We start from the raw sequence: 20,667 nt of genomic DNA, 5'->3' as shown, positions 1-20,667 counted from the left end.
TGGCATGTCTCCCAACCAGGCTGGAAGCCTTCTTGCTTACCTACTTGCCGTAGAGCCCGCCGGAATGGAAGCCAACCAAGCCCGCCCCTAGTTTTTATAGTTGTGACCAAGGTCATGTTTATTGTATAAATAAAAAGGCACATATATTTCTTAGAAACTGTGTGTGTATTGTTTATGTTTTGAAGAGTTATTGCCCCCTTTTCTGATTAATATAAAGATACACAGTTCTCATGCTTGTTCGGAAAAAAATCCAGAGTACATCAACAAACAATGGATTTTGTTGTTTCATGCTATTTAGACCCGTAATATCTAGTTGGTCAGATTTAAAAAAAAACATAGTGCTAACTTTCTTGGGAAATCCCCTTTGTCATGAACAGATAACATTTGTGTCATCACAGAACTAAAAAAACACTGAATGGAATTTACAGGTGAACATTATTTTTATTCTGCATGTGACATACGGCATTTTGTTAATAAAACTAATGCTCACATGTTATTACTGCAAACCAGGCTATGGCTAACAGCTACTAATACCTCATCACCACCAAACCAAGTACCTAATGCTCACATGTTATTACCCAAACCAGGCTATGGCTAACAGCTCCTAATACCTCATCACCACCAAGCCAAGTACCTACAATCTTTGTCGTTTCATTCAGTGCAGCAGTTCTTTGCCAAACAACCCAACAATGGCTCGTCCAGGGCATTCTTGCTTCACCAGGGATTCCCCCACCAAAACCTATAGCAACAGGCGCACTTCAATTAGCTTCAGTTCAAAGAACAGAGGACCCATAAACTGAGAAAACTATATAGTTAAGAATTTGTGGCCTGACTATTATTTATATAGTTATTAAGTATTTGTGGCCTGACAGGTTGTGTATTCCGATAGTATACATTGGGGGGCAAAAACTGAAGTGAATTGAAGATAAACTGACAAATGTGTAATCAGTACAGAAAGAGAAAATAAAGCGAAACAATATAAAAGTAATAAGTGGTTCAGAAGATGTTGCCAAAAAGGCTTCTAAAATCATGTGGGACAGAATCTAAATTGACAAGGAACCAGGGTAACTTACAGCAGAAACGCCAGCATTCTGCACATAAGCAACGTCATCCGGAGTAAACAGACCTGATTCACCAACAACCTGAAAAATATAAAGGGAAAAGAGAAAACAATTAGGAAGGACCAGATTATGACACCTAATAGTCCTCCAGAAACAAAGGAAATAATAGCAAGCTAGAAAAATGCCCTAGCAATATGCAATACACTACAACTGCAATATCGAATATAAGTTGACATATCTGCTTCAAATAAATTGTCAGTTTCACTCTCATAATCTCTTTCCTGTTTCGCTTTGGCTTTAAAGAAACTTATTTTCACATATGTTCATACAGTAATTGGAGTAATATTTTCAACAAATTGGAAAACAGGTCATTCCACTGCCTTTTCACATATCTGAATAAGCTTTCCAAACTCCCTCCCTCAAAATAAGATAACGTGTAATCCCTCCTTTCCAAATTATAAGTCGCTTTGACTTTTTTTGGTACATCTATTTTGCTATGCATCTAGATAAATAATATGTCTAGATACATAGCATGAACCAAAAAAGTCAAAGCGACTTATAATTTGGAATGGACGGAGTAGAACACAAACATTCAGTATACTTCAAATGCCCCCAAAGGCCAAAACCAGGATTCATTCAATGCATGCATGTAGCTCAAGCCTCAAGACATACAGGTTAAAACTGGATATTTATCATGGCTTCCGATTTGTGTTTAGAGAACACCACACTTATTTGGCAATGAAATATGGAAGTTCCTATTTGTTTTCTATGTGTCTGAGCCCACAGAGTGTACACACTAGGTTATTTTTCTAATAAATCAAATATGGAACTAGAACCTTACAAGGTTATTTTAATGAATCAAATATACACCCAAGATAATGATATTACTGATATTACCAAAATTCCCTTCTCCCTGATGCTATTGCCATGCTTCTCGAGCAACATCTTGGTGTTTGAAGTATCAATAACAAATGTCTCTGCAGTGTAATTAATTTTCAGAAAATAAAATAATATAAGCATTCATCAGAAAAATGGTTTAGAGAAAAAAAAAACACGAGTGGGAAGCATTAGTGCTCGGTGAAATAGAAAAGTTCAGACTTAAAGATAACAAGATGTCTTCAATAGAAAAAAGAAAAACAAGCACAAGAAGAATCCCAAAGTTCAAACTGAAAGATAACAAGATGCCTTCTATAGAAAAAAGAAAAACAGGCACAAGAGGAATCCCATACCAAGGCTTCGGTTATTGATACCAATAAGCTTAACTCCATTTATCTTCAGCACACGCTCCATCTCTCTTTCATCATGAACCTAAAATATAAATCCCACCAGAATATCAAAATCAATCTTAGCTTATTGCGGACTATTTGAGTATCACTTGTTCAGAAAAATATTAAGAGACCAGCATACAGATCAGGAAGAAATTGCAAGTTACTCCACACTATTTGCATATGAAGACACACATGAAAAAGTTCATAGCATTTCTTTTGTTACATTACTTGTTCAGTATTTGAATAAAACTCACACAAAATGATGGTTAGAGAACAAGTCTTTAACATGATATAGAAGCAAAGCAAACTACTATGGTTCATTCTATCATGTGAAGTAAACTACACAATTTGACTAAAAAGGAGAACATTAAACTTTTTCATCATGCAAAGTAAATTACTATGGTTGATTCTGCCATCCAACACTGGAAAAGTCACAAGTTTCTAATTAATGTGTGAGTACAACAAAATGAAATACATAGCATGTCGAACCTCAATAAGAGCTGTCATTCCCAACTCTGCGCAAATCTTAATAAAGTACATTATGTCAACATCTGGTAGCACAGCAGCAATTAATAGAATTGCATCAGCACCCTTAGAGCGAGCATTATAGATTTGCCACTTATCAATGACAAACTCTTTGCAGAGAAGGGGGCACTGCATTCACAAGAGAAATTTTTACATCTTGAGAACTATTGGTACCTCATAATCATTCTCAGAAAAAAAAATAACACTTAAATGCATCAGTACCTTCACTCCTGAGGTGCGCACCTTCCCAAGATTCTCAAAGCTTCCCTGTACAATGGAAGCAAATTGAGGGAAACCAAGCATAACATCTATGATCCCCACAGATACAATGAATTAAAATCAATTGAAATATACCTGAAAGTACTTCTCATCTGTCAAAATGCTCAAACATGCAGCTCCATTCTTTTCATAAGCTTGAGCAATTTCAACCTGCAATAGAAAATTGCTTTTTAGTTACATAACCAACCACTGAAACTGACTCTAGGTTTCACAGCTAATGAGCCCAGAACATACAGGATCGAAGTTCTCCCTGAGCACGCCCCTACTTGGGGATGCTTTCTTGACCTCAGCAATCAACGCAGGCACCCCATTACGCTTGTAGGCAGCTTCTAAAGCACCATAGAAGTCTCTTGAAGGAGGTGCCTTCTGTGCAGCCTGAATCACCTCCTCCAGAGGCTTCTTAGCATGCCCCTGCACAAGAACAGTACAATCTGTTAATCGTCACTTTAAAAAATCTGTTAACAATCATAAAGAGCTGTGTGAAAGCTTATGAAATAGTGACCATTACGTAAGAGTATGCAAGTCACCCATATGCAAATAGCTTAATTAGTTCTTTCACGAAATATACTTTAACACTGCAAAGTTTAATGTATTGATGGTACATTTTTTATAAAGACATCGTAAAAAATTTAGACTGCAGAACATGAACATGAGCAAAATCAATAACCTATCTTTAGTGAGAGGAAGTATACAGAAAGGAATCACCTAACGCAGGAAAAACAGTAGAAGCATGAGATCAAGCACCTGTGATTTAAATTACAAAGATTATATAACAGCCCTCGCAAGCGATCAAGCATCTATTTGTGGCACAAAACTTATAGTCAACAACATGGACAAAGTGAGAAATTTCTTCTGGCAAGGGGGAAGTACAAAGAGAAAATACCACCTGATAAAGTGGACTAGAATCTATAAAAGCAAGATGGGTGGATTAGGTGTTAAAGACCTGAGAAAGTGATGGTGGAAACTTGAACAGCATGATGGAATTCGGCAGGAAATTGTTAAAGCCAAGTACATTAAGGAACAATCAATACACACTGAGTCATAAACATGATAATACATCCATTTGGGCAGACTTGATCAAGATAAAAAACATTGACCTTCAAGGATTCTAGAAATAGGAAGAAAACTAGATTCTGGAAAGATCCTTGGCTCTATGAAGAGCCTTTATGTGTCAAATTCCATACTCTGTTTCAACGGTTGCCAAATGCATGGAACTCAATTTACACATACATACACACACACCCCTCTGTCCATGAACTAGGAAATTGTATCAGTTCTTATTCTTTAGGATGACAGTGAGTTAAATCTCAGCAGGGCGGATGTGTGATATGCGAACGTGTGATTTATTGCACTTGCATTCCATCTCAACTTTTGTCATGGTTCTTAAAGATATACTTATACCACATTATCAAACAATTTTGTTACAGGTTAAACAGTCTGCTCATAGGAGGTTCTGAAAATACATGTATGCTAGTATAACTGAAGTCTTTTCTGGTTGTTGTATTTTGAGACCCTGGGCAGTGGACGTTTGGGATTTAGTAAATGTAAGTGCTTGTCAAGGTTAGCTAGATGATAACTAAAAGTGTCTATTCCACTGAATGCTTATTTTTAGAATTTTGTTGACATCAATGTAAGCGTGCTTTGCTAACTTATTGTATTTATCTGCAGCGAGAAGAGAAAAAAAATAGCCTGAAACTTTTCTTTTGTCAAGCTCATTCCAAGTCTTGGTGTTTCTATCCGAAAGTACTTCCCATGTGCACATCTAGACCTGCCAAACTATTGACATTTGATATGTCAAAGCTATGGTTCCCTTCCATGGTTAGTTTTATTTCTTTTGTACTTGTTTTGACATCAGCCCTGTTTGGAAGCACTTAAATTTCAGGAGCTTTTTTCGTAAGTCAGCTATTCACCACTTCTCACAAAAAACGATTCCTAAAAAAAGCTAGGCAATGGTGTTTGGCATACCAAGCTTTTCAACTCTTGCTAGGCCATCTCCTCGGCCCAGCAGCTCTTTTGTCTTTTCAGGTGCTTGGGTCTCGGGTGTGATAGGTCAGGCAGGTGGGCGAGCTTGATGGCAGGTGTGCAAGATCCAGCAGGAGGCGCTCTAGTGGGCCGCGGCGCTCTGGCGAGCGGCGACACTTTGGTGGAGAAGCGTGCAACGAGCTCAACGGCTTCGGGCGGAGAGAGGCACAGGCAAGAAAAATAAGCCACAAGAAGCAGCTCCCTTCTCTCCTCGGAAAAGTTTGCCCCTCATTCATTTCCCAGAAGCCCATCTAGAAAAAGCCCATGAGAAGCTAGGTGTTTGGGAGCACTAGTGACTTATAAAGTAGCAGAAGCTGCAAATAAGCAGTTCCAAACAGGGCCTATTTACATGAGTTTTAATTTCCTTCATGGCTATTAGGGGTGTATAAACGGTGAATATTTTATGACCAACCAACCGAATGAAGGGCTTCAGTATCCGTATGAAATGTACTGTATCCAAATCCATAGATTTAGTATCTGTACCATGTCTGTATCCGCATACTAAAATTTGGATATATATGATGTAAAAACCATTCATGTCTTATCCGAAATACCAGTAACCAAATCTGAATCCGAGATTTACGGTAGCTACCTGCATTCGTATCCATAGGTATCGATCTGTTTACACCCCTAGTAGCTATTGTAATCTATTAAAACCTGGCTTTGCGTCTGTTTGTTTGTGATTCACTTCTCTTATCGACCTTGTGACTCTGAATTGTGGAAAGCTATAGTTTCAGCATCATGGTCTTTGATGTTTGTTTTTGAACTCTCAATCTGCAGTCACATAATTGTGTTGCAGTTGATGTTAACTAAAACGTGGTTTGTTGTATGAATTAATTGATGCATAAATAGAAAAGCTGAAGCTCTGTTACTGAGAATGTTCTACAGAAAGAGGACAACATTCTTGATTTTTTTTTCTCTTGTTCTTAGCAATCTGCTATAGCAATTCCTCATTTGACACCCTATATGAAAAGGTTGTATATAGAAGTTTTCAAATAGATATTTTTTGTTCATTTAGATCTAAAGACCTTTCATAAGATTAGTCGACTTTGGTCAGTTCAATGTTTTTGTAATTAATCTTGGAGGTTAACCACATGAAATATCCTTAGATACCTATAAAGTCATAATTTATTCACAATTACCTACTGTACATGGCTACATCACAAATTTTTAACTGTGAAAATAGAAATATATTTTCATAAACCAACTACATGGGCATGAAGCTATTGTGTATCTCAGTATCTGTGAAAAATGTCTTTCTGTTTCATAGAATAAACTAAGGATCTCATGAATATGTATACCTTTTTAGAATTTAATGATAGAATCGAATAATGCACTGTTAATCTGTGCAAACACTGAGCAACTAACCCCCTGGATATACTGCATATGTCCCTGCCTTCTCACAGCTTACCCAGCGTTTTTGTCAGCATATTTGGAGTTGAATAATTGAGTTTCTTGGTTGTTAGCAGCTAACACTAGCTTTCATCATTTCTGGGAAAGATGTTCACTGCACTGTAATTCTTCCCCACAGTGGCATAATAGTTTATGAAATCGGTCATTTTGTTCATTGGTTTGTTTCCTCAGAAACTGTGCCATAAATGTTTCAGATACATACACATGCTGGTAACTTCTATATTATCATATCATCTAACTTCTCTATTATGGACAAGAGAATGTATGCTAAATGCTACTGTAAGTTCTAATTTGCAGATCCTTGGGAGCCAAAAAAAAAGTTCTAATTTGCAGATTACTTAGGCCAATACTATGTACTAACCTAAGACTCTACATGCACACCATCCAGTTGTTGCAGCCTTGTGAACAACTAATTAGTAGCAATTAGTAGTTATCTCAAAGGACCTCTACTGTACGTAATACGATCACACTGCTTTATTATCAGTATCTGCGCAACATCACTCTCTACCTTTGGCCATTCAACTTTGCTACCAAATTGAACCACAAAAGTCCTACACGTGCACAGAGTTGCAACTGCATACCTCGGCTACTTCAATCTCCTTGTCCCAAATGATCTTCTCTAGGATGTTACGAGGGGCTCCCAGCTCCTCCTGTATCTCCTTCAAGGAGGCAGTGGGGCGGCAGTGCCTGCAGATGCGAATCCCCTGCGTAGCCGCTATGCCGTTCACTGTCATGCCATTCTCCCATTGGACCACCTCTGTTGCGTTCAGCATATCATCCTTTGCCAGCGCCTCAACAATCGAGTCCTAAATAAGCCAAAAAAAAAAGTGTCTCAAACAAGTAAGGCGCACCATCAAGCACATTAACTCAGTATTTATATTTATACGCAAGATTTTACTGATAAAATAACAAATCGTTATTCCAAACTGGAGTCTGGCCGTCTGGGGAGGCGAAATGGGTGGAAAGATGGTGCATTGTATTGGTGATTACTACAAGCATTTCATTTCAGGACGAAACGCAGCTACACTGCGGGAAACCCTGCTCCGCGAATGGGGAAAAGAATACGAAATGGTACCAATAAAACAGGAAACCCCATGAGTGGAGAGACCAAACAAACCCTTTGGAAGAGAACACAGCAGGGCGTACCTTGGGGCCGGCACGGAGCGGGCGAGCGCCGGCGCCGGCGCCGGCGAGAGTGGCGATGCGCGAGGGCCTGGAGGAAGCGCCCCTGGTGCTAGCGACGGCGGAGAAGGAAGACCTAATGGATCGCGATGCGAGGAGAGACTCCATCAATCAGACGTGGAAAACGATGGGGGTACGCCGTACGCGGGAGGCGACGGTGGGTATCCTGGTCTCACGGGAATTCTATAGTGGGTGGTGGCAGCCGGAACGGCAACAACGGTCCGAGTCGGGTGCTGAACTGCTGACGGGACAAGACGACGTATCCGGCACGACGCACGAGGAACACGCACCTCATCAGCAAGCCATTAGAGCGTCGGTTTGCAATTCTAGTTTACTATTTATATTATTTGATAAAAAAGTAAAAATCACTCCTCCAACGGTTTTACAAACGAGTTTGTATAGTAAACTTGGCATTTGAGAGGCTCCCTTGGCATATTTGGGAGTTGGCTTCTGGATTGGCAAACGCTTGCGGCCGGTTTTCCTGTGTCAATTCCGTGCGCGGCCTGGGCTCTTTGGCGCCGTTTCCTTCGTCGTAGGGAGTCATCGTGCCAAATAGAGTCCGCGCCGCCATTGATTTGCCGCGACTCAAAGACGCAGATCGAGTCTGCTACGTCGTCCCTCCCTAAACGCGATTGAAATACGCCGATCGAGTCTGCTACATCACTCCCTGAAGATCGCGCGCGTCTGGACAGAAACACGCGAGCGGCCATTGCATCCACGCAGCCGAGCGATCTCCACTAGGTAATTGCCAAGTCCAAAATGCCAAACCATTGGGGATGGCCATATTTTTTCCTTTACATTTGCAATTGGGAGTTGGCAAACAACAACAAATGCCAAACCAAAATTGTCAAACCATTGGAGGTGCTCTTAGACTATCTCCAACAATCGTCATCCAAAATATAAAACTCATTTGTCCTTTAGGTAACGCTACAGGTAAAAGGTTTCATACCTATTTTTATTTTTAGTTGTCTACAACAACAAGACTTAAAAGACAACATTGTCTGCAAAATAGGTCTCGAGAAGAGAGAATACCCAAATTTGGGTTATGTCTCAAAATGGGTCTTCTCTATAGGTACTCTGTTGGAGGCTATAAGTATTGTGTTAGACACCCATTTTAGGTTTGGGTTCCCAAATGCGTCTCCTGTTGCAGACAGCCTTATATAGCGTTTTTCTCATGTAACAAATAAGGCTGTTCTCCACTCAAAAATTTTTTATCCATCCTATGGAATCTTTAGACACATGTATGGAACATTAAATATAGATAAAAAAATAAACTAAGTACACAGTTTGACTAAAAATCACAAGACGAATCTTTTAAGCCTAATTAGTACATGATTAGCCTTAAGTGCTACAGTAAGCCATACGTGCTAATGATAGATTAATTATGTTTAATAGATTTGTCTTGCAGTTTCTAGATGAGCTATGCAATTTGTTTTTTTATTAGTTTCTAAAACCCCACTCGACATCCTTTCGACATATGCGATGTGACATGCAAAAATTTTTCATCTACAATCTAAACAGGACCTAATAAATCTACGAACTGTGGAAAAGCATTATAAATATTTTTTTTATAGAATACTCGTTGTTTGGTAGATTAGCAAAATTTATATATATACCTGAAAAAGTTAAAACGAGGGAGTATAAATTTGTAATAAGACATTTTTAATACAATATTAACATTTGTTTAGATCCAAAAAGTTTTTGGATTTCAACACTGTAGCATTTTCATTTTTATTTAACAAACATTGTCTAATCATGGAGTAACTAGGCTTAAAAGATTCGTCTCGCAATTTAAAGGCAAACTATGCAACTAGTTTTTGTTTTCATTTATATTTAATGCTCCATGCATGTGCCGCAAGATTTAGATAATCTTGAAAGGTTTTTGGTTTTTGGGGTGAACTAAACAAGGCCTAAGCAATATCTCCAGGAGTGAATACCTTAAGTTATAAATATTAGCTCTTAGACATTGTATCAATTAAAAAACTAGTCAGTTACTATTTGCCCTTTCTAAATTATAACTCATTATGACTTTTTTTGAGAGTCAAAGAATTTCAAATTTTATCAAAATTATAGAGAGAATTACGAAAAATTATGACATCAAATATTTATACTATGAAAATATAATTATGACAAAGAACCTAATAATACTTATTTGGTATCATAAATGTTATTATTTTATTATATAGATTTGGTCAAATTTGGGATATTTTGACTCTCCAATAAAATTGAAATGCTTTAGAATTTAGGATGGATGGATTATAAAGGAGAGAATGAGTGAATAGACACAAATATCCTTTCTAGCCCATGTTGCATCTCAGCCCATATTAAGATAAAGGTCATGTTAAGCTAAATGCATAGCAAAATACAAGGCCTTATTTGGGTGAGGGGGAGAATAGGGCAGCGTGGATGAGAGAGAGCTCCGCCTCTAACTGCACGAGCTTGATTCGCAGCCCTATACTATCCAGGGTGAGAGATAGGGCCGGGGTGTGGAGTGTGGGGCAGCTTCGATAAGTGTGGGTTAGGGTTTTCATTTTTCATTATTATACTAGTTAAGTGTCCGTATACGTTGCAACGGCAGCACAACATTAAGTCCAGACAATACAATAAAGCATGATAATATATCTATTTTTTTGTTCAATCTGTATTTGCTAGGAGCATTTTTTTACTGTTCTAATCATGAATTCACGGTGCACATACCAGAATGACCACTTTTCTTCCATAATACAAAAGCACATGATTGAGGAGCAAATTGTCTAGCTTGTTTAACTAATCCATGAGCATCTTATTTTAGTAGCCAAATATGCAAGAAAATATGTTCAAATATACTGTTACAGTTAAAGTAAAATACTCATAGGTTATCCATAGCATGGGCCATCCTTGTAAGTTGTTCAAGAATGATATGGTTGTTGCAACCAGCTACAGAGTGATCATATTGCTGCAAACTGCACAAGAACGATGAGATAGAAGTGGATTCAGTTGAGATAAAGCATACTACGACATTGCGGGTCTATCGTGAAGTAACAAAAAATACCTTAGTCATCTTGGCCTTGACTAATAAAAAAATTAGTATTATGGGCTCATAATAGTGACAATAGCCAACCATAAAATATTATACAGTTTTAACCAAAAAATAGCAATTGACTCGGCACTAGCTAGATAAGTTTTGAGAGGAGGTATGTCAGTAACTGAAAAATGTCTATGAGACGTGCGAGCTGAGTGCTTGACTCGGCGCTAGCTAGATAAGTTGTGGAGTTCTCTCTCTTTGTGATTGGCCATGTGTTGCTCCTAGCTAGCCAAATCGTCAGCCGTTGGGGACACCCTAAGGGGTGAATCCTTCATAGTCAAAACACAGACAATTCTGAGTTTCTAACAACTGAAGAATTGCCTTGGGTTCTTGTCTACCTTCATCAATAACTATCATGTTTAACTATTGATTTATAAATTTATGATTTGAATGCACAATAGTATAGCTATGATAATCAAGAATAGCAATTTTTTGCCCAAACAAAAAGTAGATTTTTTTCTTTGGTTTTTTTATTTGAGTTCCCAAGCCAAAATACATATTTGACATTTTGAGAAACAAATGACTCAGATCATGAAACAATGAGAGATTTGAAGGCTCAACTCCCTTGAAGCGATGAGTTGTTCTTCTTCAAGGCTCGTTGTATCACGAGACACACCTCATCTAATTACCAGGTCTATCACGACCAGCAATTCATGTAGGCCTAGGGCTAATGCTGCTTGCGGGCTTGAGGTCGTCGCGCCCTAGTGTCTGACATGTTATGGATCTGGGTACTATGAGTAGGCTTGCATGTTGGCATGCATGACGAGGTCTCACCATGAGCACAGGTGCTGACTCCAGCCTGTCGCTAACATGCAAGGAAAGAAGCTAGTGTAAGTAATCCCATCCAATTTCAGTCAAGAGCTGCATATCAAACAACAATGTAGTAGGTTTAGATAAAGGTAAAGTGTGCAAATAAAGAAATTATGCAACATATAACCATCAGCAAAGGTATGTCTAGTGGTTCTTAACATGCCGCAAATTGTCTCATGAGTGATTAACATAGACTTCATAAATTTGTCCTGCAGTGATAAATGGGCAGACATTGCAAAGGACATATGTTTCTATGCAACTGAATTAAATATGCTTAGTTTAAACAGGTGTTTGGGATATTTGTTGTCTCAAAATTAATAATGTGATAATATGGCATGGGTTGCTTTTCATACATTGAACCTGATAGTGTGTGTCAGGCAAACATGTGCACACCCAATGTCCGATATGTGGCTGTGGTCTGTGTGCTTTGATCTACTTTAGTCTGAATGTTGCTAGCCCTTGTTCTCCTCATCCAACCCCCACCTGAAGCCTATTTAATCACTCCTTTTTATTTGTGGTTCAGCATACGAAGGTCATTTGGATCAATAATAACTTGCACAGTTCCACATACATTAGCATGAGTAAATTGTGCAACAAAATAACTCGTCAGCCACTACCTTGAAGGTACTTGTGATTAGTTGTCATGCATAATCATCCCCAAAAACTACAGAGTTGAACAAAGAACCCAAACATGTATTTCACAGATGTTTCAATCTTGCCGCACCTGACGTTCTAGTAATCTGAATTCACTGCAACAGCATTCATAAAGCCTACGCAGATGGATCAGACAAACATGCAATTTTGCTACTGTAACAACATACATACACACAACTAATGCACCCAAAACGACAAGTCAAGAAATGATATCCTTCTTCTACTGCTGTCCATTGTAAATCAAAACACTCTGAAGGAATTATACCACTTGAAGGAATTATAAGTCTGAGGCCCTGTTTAGATTAGAGATAAAAATTTTTTTGGATGTCACATCGGATATGTCGGAAGGATGTCGGGAGAGGTTTTTAGAAACTAATAAAAAAACAAATTACATAGCTTGTTAGGAAACTGCAAGACAAATCTATTAAGCATAATTAATCTGTTATTAGCACATGTGGGTTACTGTAGCACTTAAGGCTAATCATGGAGTAACTAGGCTTAAAAGATTCGTCTCGCGATTTTCAACCAAACTGTGTAATTAGTTTATTTTTTTATGTACATTTAATGTTCCATACATGTGTCCAAAGATTCGATGGGATGGATGAAAAAAATTTTGGTAGCAAACTAAACAGGGCCTGAAGCTGAACAACTAAAAAAACAGACCACATAGTTGCTGTCATATAATTCAGATTTAAACATTAGTCACAGCTATACCTCAAAAAGGGCACTGTGCTCACGGCGGCAGCCCACCTCCCCTCTTCTCTACAGCACCCCGCAGCGTCTCGGATCACTAGGGAACCTGGACTGCAGAGGCCAGGTGGTAGATGCTGGGATGCTAATCGAACCCGCAACTTCTGATTTGGGGAGGACGATGCGGATGGCGAGGCAAACTTGCAGCGGTGGGGCAGGATGCGGGGAGTCGAGCGGACTGCTGCAGTTGGGCAGGGTGTTGTGGATCGAGGGACGAACAAGATGTGGACAGCGAGGCGGAGTCGAGGAGGCCGGACTTGATGGGGTTGTCACCGCAGACTACGACCGTCGAACAGTGCTCCATGGGCGGTGGCCAAGCGACGACCTGGCGGTGATGTGAGTGGCGGTCGGGCTTCACTCGGACGGTGCAGGTCGGAGTCCTCAAGCTACTGGGTTTGGCGATGGAGGGGCGCAGACCGTGGGGGGGGGAGGGCGGCCGCGATGAGCAGCGCTGCGGGGTCAGTGGGGGAGTAGCGGGAAGGCGGATGGGGTGTGTGAGGGTGCCCATTGAGAGGATGGGGACGATCGTGTCGTGTGACGGCGGTTGTGCGGGCGAAGGTGGAAGGTTTATCGGGGGTGATGACGACCTTATGAGAGGGGAGCGATTAGTTTTGCGGAGACGATAACATTTGGTTCTTTTTAGTTGTAGTGATACTCAAGAGTCAAGACTAATAGTGGTTTGATGTGGGTCTAAAAATGTTTGGTGGGTGGGGGCAATGAGTTATTGAGGTAGGCCTTGTGAACAATAGAGACTTTAATAAGTAATCTAATTTTTCATCTTATTATTAGAAAAATTAAACATGGGATTATTTATTAACCCAATGGTGGTGACCAGATTATGTATTAGACCAATGGTGGTGAGCCTGTGAAGCCCATTGGGTGACTGTTTTATCTAGTAGTGATGACAATTTTGTCGACACACGTAGGCACTGTTCGCCTAAACGGCTGTTTAGATCGTTTAAACGTTATGTACAGTGGCGGAGCGTGGCTTAATTTCAAGAGGGGGCTAAATTATTTATTTCAATATGAAATCATGGTAACATATTGTAGATACATACTACATCAGCTACTATAAGTTTATAGGCCATTAAATTTTTGTCAACAAGGGGGGCCGGAGGCCCAGTTTGGCCTCCACTACCCTCCACCCCTGGTTATGTAAACGCTACACAGTGGTATACCGTTTCTATTTAATCATCCGTTTAGTCTATTTAATTGTTCATTTAGCCCGTTTAATGGACTGTTTAGTCCGAATAATGGCTAACGACAGGTGATCGACTATTTACCATTTAATGTGTAGAAAACATTGCAGCCTTGCAAGTAGGTGATACCATGTGGCAGTGATCACTACTAGCAGTTTAGCATCAGTAAAAAGTTTGATCTGGCATTGATGACCATTTTCTCACCATCAAAATGCTTTCGCACACTATGTCAAAAAAGCAATGCAGAGATGAGCGTTTAGGTACATCACAGATGTGCCAGCGCGCGTGGGCAATACGACATTTGTAATAAGGCTTATTATAGATACACAAAATAAACGTCTGTATTAAAAATACACATACAGACACACGTACCCACATGGACTGTGATTAAAATAGAACACACTATGTGTGAACGACAACACTCAGACACATGTACGACACATGGGTCTGCAGTATGGATACCACTATAGACATGTTCTTTATGCGCACCAATTTTAGTGAATATCATACGAACGCTCATGCTCTACATGTGTCTGAAGGTAGGTTACTACTACAGACATCAGCAGTAAACATGTTTTTCTAAAAGAGCATAGTAGCGATACGTGTATAGTACATGCGTCTGTAGTTATGATGCTAATACATATGTTGTTATTATGCGTCTCTAGTGATGAGCACACTACTGACTCTTGTTTTATTTGCACATCTGTAGTATGTTCTGTAACATCCTGACCCAAGACTTAATAGGATTAATAGGATAACTTCTTTTCTGAAAGCCCAACTCTAAAAAACTCTAAAGTTAATCGTGCTTAACTTAGGGATGGATGACCGACCGGAAAGTACTTTTTAGGTGCACATGAGTGAGGATAAAGTGTGCAGAAGAGATTAGTGTTGGTCTATGAGAGCTGACTATATCCTAGAAAAGCTACCAGATGTAAGCGGGTTCGGCCTCGTGAAGGCGACGTTATAGAATGGTATTAGAGTCGACTCTCTTGGTTTCACGGGCGTGTGTATCGCAGTTGCATAGGCATGGTACACATTGGTGCTATGGATCCAGAGTGGTCACACAACATGGCACATACGCTGGCACTTGACACATGACCGTAGCCAAGAGGGGACATTCCTAGCGTAGGGTTGACCGACGAGGTTGTCGGTCTCTTAATGAGGTAAGGATGTAACATCCTAGCCTAGGGCTTAATAGGATTAATAGGATACTCATACTAACAAGTTGCAACTTCTTTTCTGAAAGTCCAACTCTAAAGAACTTTAAAGTTAAGCGTGCTTGACTTAGAGAAATTTAGGAATGGGTAACCGACCAAGAAGTACTTCTCGGGTGCACACGAGTGAGGATAAAGTGTGCAAAAAAGATTGATGTTGGCCTATAAGAGCAGACTATGTCCTAGAAAAGCTACCAGATATAAGAGGGTCTAGCCTCGTGAAGGCGAGACGCTACATGTTCCTTACCATGGACGCATCCAGGCTATAGACCCATCTGTACATATATATACACTGATATCATACAAGTAACATATATATATATACAAGATCGATCACAACTGTTCATCATACATAATACATAGATTGTTCATCAGACATAGTACACATATTGTGCCTCATCTCTAATTGTATCTTACATAGTTCATCATAAGTATTTTACCCAGTAACTCACAACTCTAAAAGAACAGTTATAAAAGTAGAGACTAAATGAATATATCTATACCTAGCACTAATCATGGTTGACTTTCACCGACATGAAAGTTGCCTCCTTCATTGATGATCTGCTCTATAATAAACTTGACGATCTCCTCTCTAAGGCCTGGTAGGTTGATTTCAGTTGTCATCATTTCATAATCCTGTAGTTGCTAAGAGCATCATCAGTGCACTCAATTCCATTAACTACAGCCTAGGAAATCAAGGCATTTCAAGTAGATCAAAGTAGCTGAGCGTCAGCATATACATAAGTAATTGCAGTTGTACCTTATGGTCATCATAGTCTATCTATTTTAATGCCTAAAGCATGTTGTGTGCCATGAAAAACCCACAGGCATGGCCCTGGCCCTAACCTTGCTGTTGGCACTAGGAATAAAGGAACATATGGTTACTAGTTGAATTGACAAAATGACTTTATAAGTGCAATGGAAGCACTACTTACTGCAAGTTTGAAATGATGGGTCAACGTCGTCTTTTCTTCTACCCTTTCTTCTTCATCTTGAGTTGTCATTTGCTAAAAGCCCTACAAATACATGAGTTATTATTAAATTTTTTTGACTTCTACTAACTTGATTAAGAAAGAAATACATAGTAGGCTAGACAATACTCACTCATCTATCACTTCTTGAATATGAGTCCACTTTGAGTTCCCAACTCTATTGGAGTTGAGGTACATCACCCTCCTCCAATCTTGGAAGATGATGACAACAATCCAATGCCCATCATAGTGATGTGCAAACATCATGAACTTTTGGTTGGCATATTTCACTAGGGAGGATGTTAGATAGTCCATGCAATATTGTCTATCTTCCTAGATAGCCTTCCATGTAAGTGCTTTCGGATTAAGTATATGCCAACATACACTTTTAATTCCTTGGCTTTTATAATCATGCATCTACCAATAAAGATGCATATAAAAGCAATTTAGCAACCAAATATATGAAGAGTATCCATAGCTACAAATGAATGAGCCCAAAAAATAGATGAAATTGTACTTATAGTGACACCATGCTAAGAATGCCTTTACCTAATCTATGAAGTGTGCCTGACAACCTCGTATATGTAAGACCTGTGGCCACCGACGATCACAGGCGATGTGAGAGAGACAAAGTAGATCGCCAGAATCGGCCTGGTGAGCAGAGGAACCTCTGCCTCACGAGTACTATATTCAGTAATAATATTGTTCATGCCTTATTACAATAAGCGTTATGAATATATGGCTCAATGAGTTGGTTGTTGGCAGTCACTATGGAGGATTTTATACTGCCAACTTAGACTAAAAAGAAGAGGAATAAACATATTTAGATCACATATGCTTTTGCTATTGACATAGTTCCACTTGTACCATGGTATTTTGTTTTGCAGGATTTATAATGTGACAAGTGGAAGAAAACAATAAAATAAAGAAAGCGCAAAAGACGAATTCACAAGTGTGCAATCAAAAATAAATAAGAAGCCCACCTTCAACATCGAACTGGACCCAATCGTAACCGAAGCAGCAAAGGAGGTCCAGCAGGGAGCAAGCCACGCGAAGGCGGTGGCCAGGTGGGGCCCACCAGGTTGCAGGCGCACCTGGTTGCGGGCGCAACCTTGGTGGCGGCAAACCGGCCCCACCTTTCTCTAGCGGTTGCATGCAGCCATGCATAGGACGGTTTCACCTACTACCATATTTAGATCCCCAAACCGTCCTAGTTGGGCTATAATAGTTGGCTCCCCCTCATTTGTAAAACACACATCATTTGGAGTCTACATTTCCTCACACCTCTCACTTGTAGCTTTAGTATTAGACTAGTAGTAGAGCAAGGCAAGAGCTACCAAGGAGAGCTTGTCTCCTAGGAAGAAAGGATCCTCTGGTATGAATCATAATCAGTCTTCTTCCATGAGCAAGTTCTTGTTATCTTTATATAATTGTGCTATGAACTAGAGTATAGTTATGTCCATATCATGTTCATCGTATATGAACTAGTTCTTAGTTCTTGTGCTATGTTCTTGATATATTCATCCCTGTTCTTCATCGTTCATCTAACTTATATGAATAGAAGTAGAATTAGGGATGAGATGATGGTTCACTGGGCCGTTCCGGTTGCTCTTAACCTAGCCTGTCAATTCGAAGGGTTGGGGCCCGCGGCGGTTAAGAGTTGTTTCCAAATACGTGAACATGGTGTTCAGGTATGCGGAGAACAGTGGATATGCGGGTATCCCACGGGCAGAGGGGTAGGTGGCAGGGTGGTGACAGCCCTGTCATCCTTCCTATTCCCCCATGTTCGGATATTCGGTAGGAGTCATGTAAAGTCTCTATTTGCTGGCAGACTAGCTATGGGGATCTCCCTATCATCTCAAACCTGATCCTATCTCTAGACATGCTAGTTAGATGACTTACTAACAGTTCTTAGCACAGTTATATACGAACCATGCCTGCTCAGTAGTTATATTCTTTTATTCTTTATTTTATCTTTTATTCTTGAGGATGACCCAGATGTGTGTCCACTATCTCCAAATATCATATCTTACCCCTGTTTACTCTATGCTTACCATGCATTTTAATAAGTAATCATGTTATAACCATGCTAGATATAAATGCCTTCCTACGGGAATGATAAATACGACACCCATTTACGGGTTGAAATGCTACAATGATAGTTCTGTGCGCTTGCAGAGTTATTCTTATTTCATACTGAGCTATCGATTGGCGTACCTAAGTACCTTTACTTAAGATTGTAATCCTTGTGCACTCACCCGGCACCGGGCCACAGCTTTGCATATCGTAAGTAAGGATGGTTAGGAAGGCCAATCTGGCATTACTAATCATCAGTACCAGACTGCACTGCCTAGGCCCGCACCGTAAAGAGCCTTGGGTTATCATTCTGAAGTGATGGTGGTTAGGATATGCCAAGAACGTTTCTAGTGTTATCATTAGGGATGGACTCAAACTCTATCTTTAGTGGTTTCGCTAAGAAACGCCAACAAGCATTTCTGGCGCCGTTGCCGGGGAAGGCATTTAACATCTTGCTGGAAATAACATTGATTGCATAATAAGCATGGGTAGTCATAGTTTAAACATGCTAACTTTGCTGTTTTCTTCCGTCTTTTTATTGGAATGAAAACAGGATAGTGTATGACTGGTTTTGACCTGCCGGACAACTTCCTCAGCAATCCAGAGAAACTAGTAGGGAAGAAAAAGGAATTCATCACTTCATCCTCTGCTACGTCACCGGTAGACAAACCAATCACCCCTGCACCAACCGTACTTTTCGTGATGGCCAAGACTCTCCGTGACTACTCCACTCCCGCTGTTGCCAACGTGCCCGTTGGGCCCGCTGTCAATGTTGGGAATGACAACTTCGAGATCCGTACTGGCCTCATCTCGAAGGTGCAGGCAAGTCAGTTCTGTGGCTTGCCAAGCGAAGATGCCAACGCTCACCTTCAACACTTCCTTGAGTTGTGCGACACTATCGTCATCAAAGATGTCGCACAAGACAGCATCAGGCTCCGTCTGTTTCCTTTCTCCCTCACGGGAAAGGCGAAACAGTGGTTCTACCAGAACAAGGAAGCTATAGACACCTGGAACAAGTGTTCCGCAGCATTCCTCGCTAAGTTCTTCCCCATGAGCAAAACCAGTGCTCTAAGGGGGAAGATCTCCAACTTCCAGCAGTCTTCACTAGAGTCCATCCCCGAAGCATGGGAAAGGCTCCAGGAGTACATCCGGGCCTGTCCTCATCATGGAATGGAAGACTGGCTAGTCCTCCAGAACTTCTACGAAGGCCTTACGGCCATGTCAAAGGGGCACGTTGATGCCGTAGCTAGAGGTGCCTTCCTTTCTCTCACCATTGCCCAAGCTACCGCCCTCATCGAGAAGATGGTGGCGAACCATGGAAGTTGGGGAGAAGGAAGGAAAACACAAAAAGGCTCACAGTCCGCCAAGGAGACGGAGCTGTTGGTCGCAAAAATCGACTTGCTGTTACAGAAGATGGACGACACTATAATCAATACCAACACCGTCCAAGCCATAGACTCACACACATCATGTGAAGTCTGTGGTGACAATGGCCACTCAGGGAACAATTGCCCTGAGACCCAAGAAGAAGCTTCATTCGTCAACAACGGGTATAGGCCACCTCAGCAAGGTAACAATGGGTGGTACATTCAGCACCGCCCACAAGGTAATAACTTCTCAAACTCTTTTTCAAATCAACCTTCCTTGAAAGATCTCGTTCTGGGACAAGCTAAGATCAATGAGAATCTTACCAAGAAGCTGTCCTTTAACGACAAAGTTTTTGAAAATATAAATGCTAAGCTTGAAGCTCTTTCTTCGTCTGTTAAAAATCAAGCTAGCTTTAATAAAATGATAGAAACACAGATGGCTCAGATAGCTGCTTCTATCCCTGTCAGCGACACGGGGAAGATTCCGGGGCAACCCGAACGTTCCTCTGAGTTTGTTCATGCAGCTACAGGGCAATGAAGGAAGAAGAGTCTCGCCAACGGACTATAAACGTTGTGCCCTTACCGAAAGGTCTTCGGTATTTATCAAAAAAATACATATTTATATATATAAGGAAAAAATTTGTATCTGATAGGCCCGCACTATCATCCAAGCTTGGGGGAGGTGCCCCCACTCAGGTATTATATTCTAATCCTCCTTAAAAAAGAGAAGAAGAGTTTTTATCTTTATAAATGTATATAAATATATTTTATTTTCTACCTCTCATTTTATAAAATTCCTTGTTTTAGTCTAA

At 40.2% G+C, this 20,667-nt stretch overlaps 2 protein-coding genes across 2 annotated transcripts; one reads left to right on the top strand and one right to left on the bottom strand.

Moving 5' to 3' along the window:
* Positions 323-7,970, bottom strand: LOC8084507 (indole-3-glycerol phosphate synthase, chloroplastic). The gene is made up of 10 exons (XM_002452023.2): positions 7,715-7,970; positions 7,150-7,374; positions 3,368-3,544; positions 3,209-3,283; positions 3,077-3,121; positions 2,819-2,983; positions 2,291-2,369; positions 1,959-2,038; positions 1,074-1,142; positions 323-739 (listed from the first exon to the last, which is right to left on the bottom strand). Exons 1-10 carry the CDS (start codon positions 7,856-7,858, stop codon positions 656-658), a joined length of 1,143 nt encoding a protein of 380 aa, XP_002452068.1. The 5' UTR covers positions 7,859-7,970; the 3' UTR covers positions 323-655.
* Positions 19,191-20,393, top strand: LOC110434793. The gene is made up of 2 exons (XM_021459517.1): positions 19,191-19,551; positions 19,666-20,393. The coding sequence occupies exons 1-2, from the start codon at positions 19,191-19,193 to the stop codon at positions 20,391-20,393; spliced, it is 1,089 nt and encodes a 362-aa protein (XP_021315192.1).

This window comes from Sorghum bicolor, chromosome 4 (assembly GCF_000003195.3).
Source record: "Sorghum bicolor cultivar BTx623 chromosome 4, Sorghum_bicolor_NCBIv3, whole genome shotgun sequence".
Classification (NCBI taxonomy): domain Eukaryota; kingdom Viridiplantae; phylum Streptophyta; class Magnoliopsida; order Poales; family Poaceae; genus Sorghum; species Sorghum bicolor.
The sequence above is the reverse complement of the archived record's forward strand: the minus strand, read 5'-3'. Positions and strand labels throughout refer to the sequence as shown.

Excerpts from the sequence above, each read along its gene's own strand:
- LOC110434793 (XM_021459517.1), top strand. The coding sequence starts at position 19,191 with ATGGCCAAGACTCTCCGTGACTACTCCACTCCCGCTGTTGCCAACGTG. Across the intron at positions 19,552-19,665 it reads CTTCCCCATGAGCAAAACCA|ACTGGCTAGTCCTCCAGAAC; the intron begins GTGCTCTAAGGG and ends ATGGAATGGAAG.
- LOC8084507 (XM_002452023.2), bottom strand. The coding sequence starts at position 7,858 with ATGGAGTCTCTCCTCGCATCGCGATCCATTAGGTCTTCCTTCTCCGCC. Across the intron at positions 2,984-3,076 it reads TGCGCACCTCAGGAGTGAAG|TGCCCCCTTCTCTGCAAAGA; the intron begins GTACTGATGCAT and ends TTGTGAATGCAG. Across the intron at positions 740-1,073 it reads AGAATGCTGGCGTTTCTGCT|GTTTTGGTGGGGGAATCCCT; the intron begins GTAAGTTACCCT and ends CTGTTGCTATAG.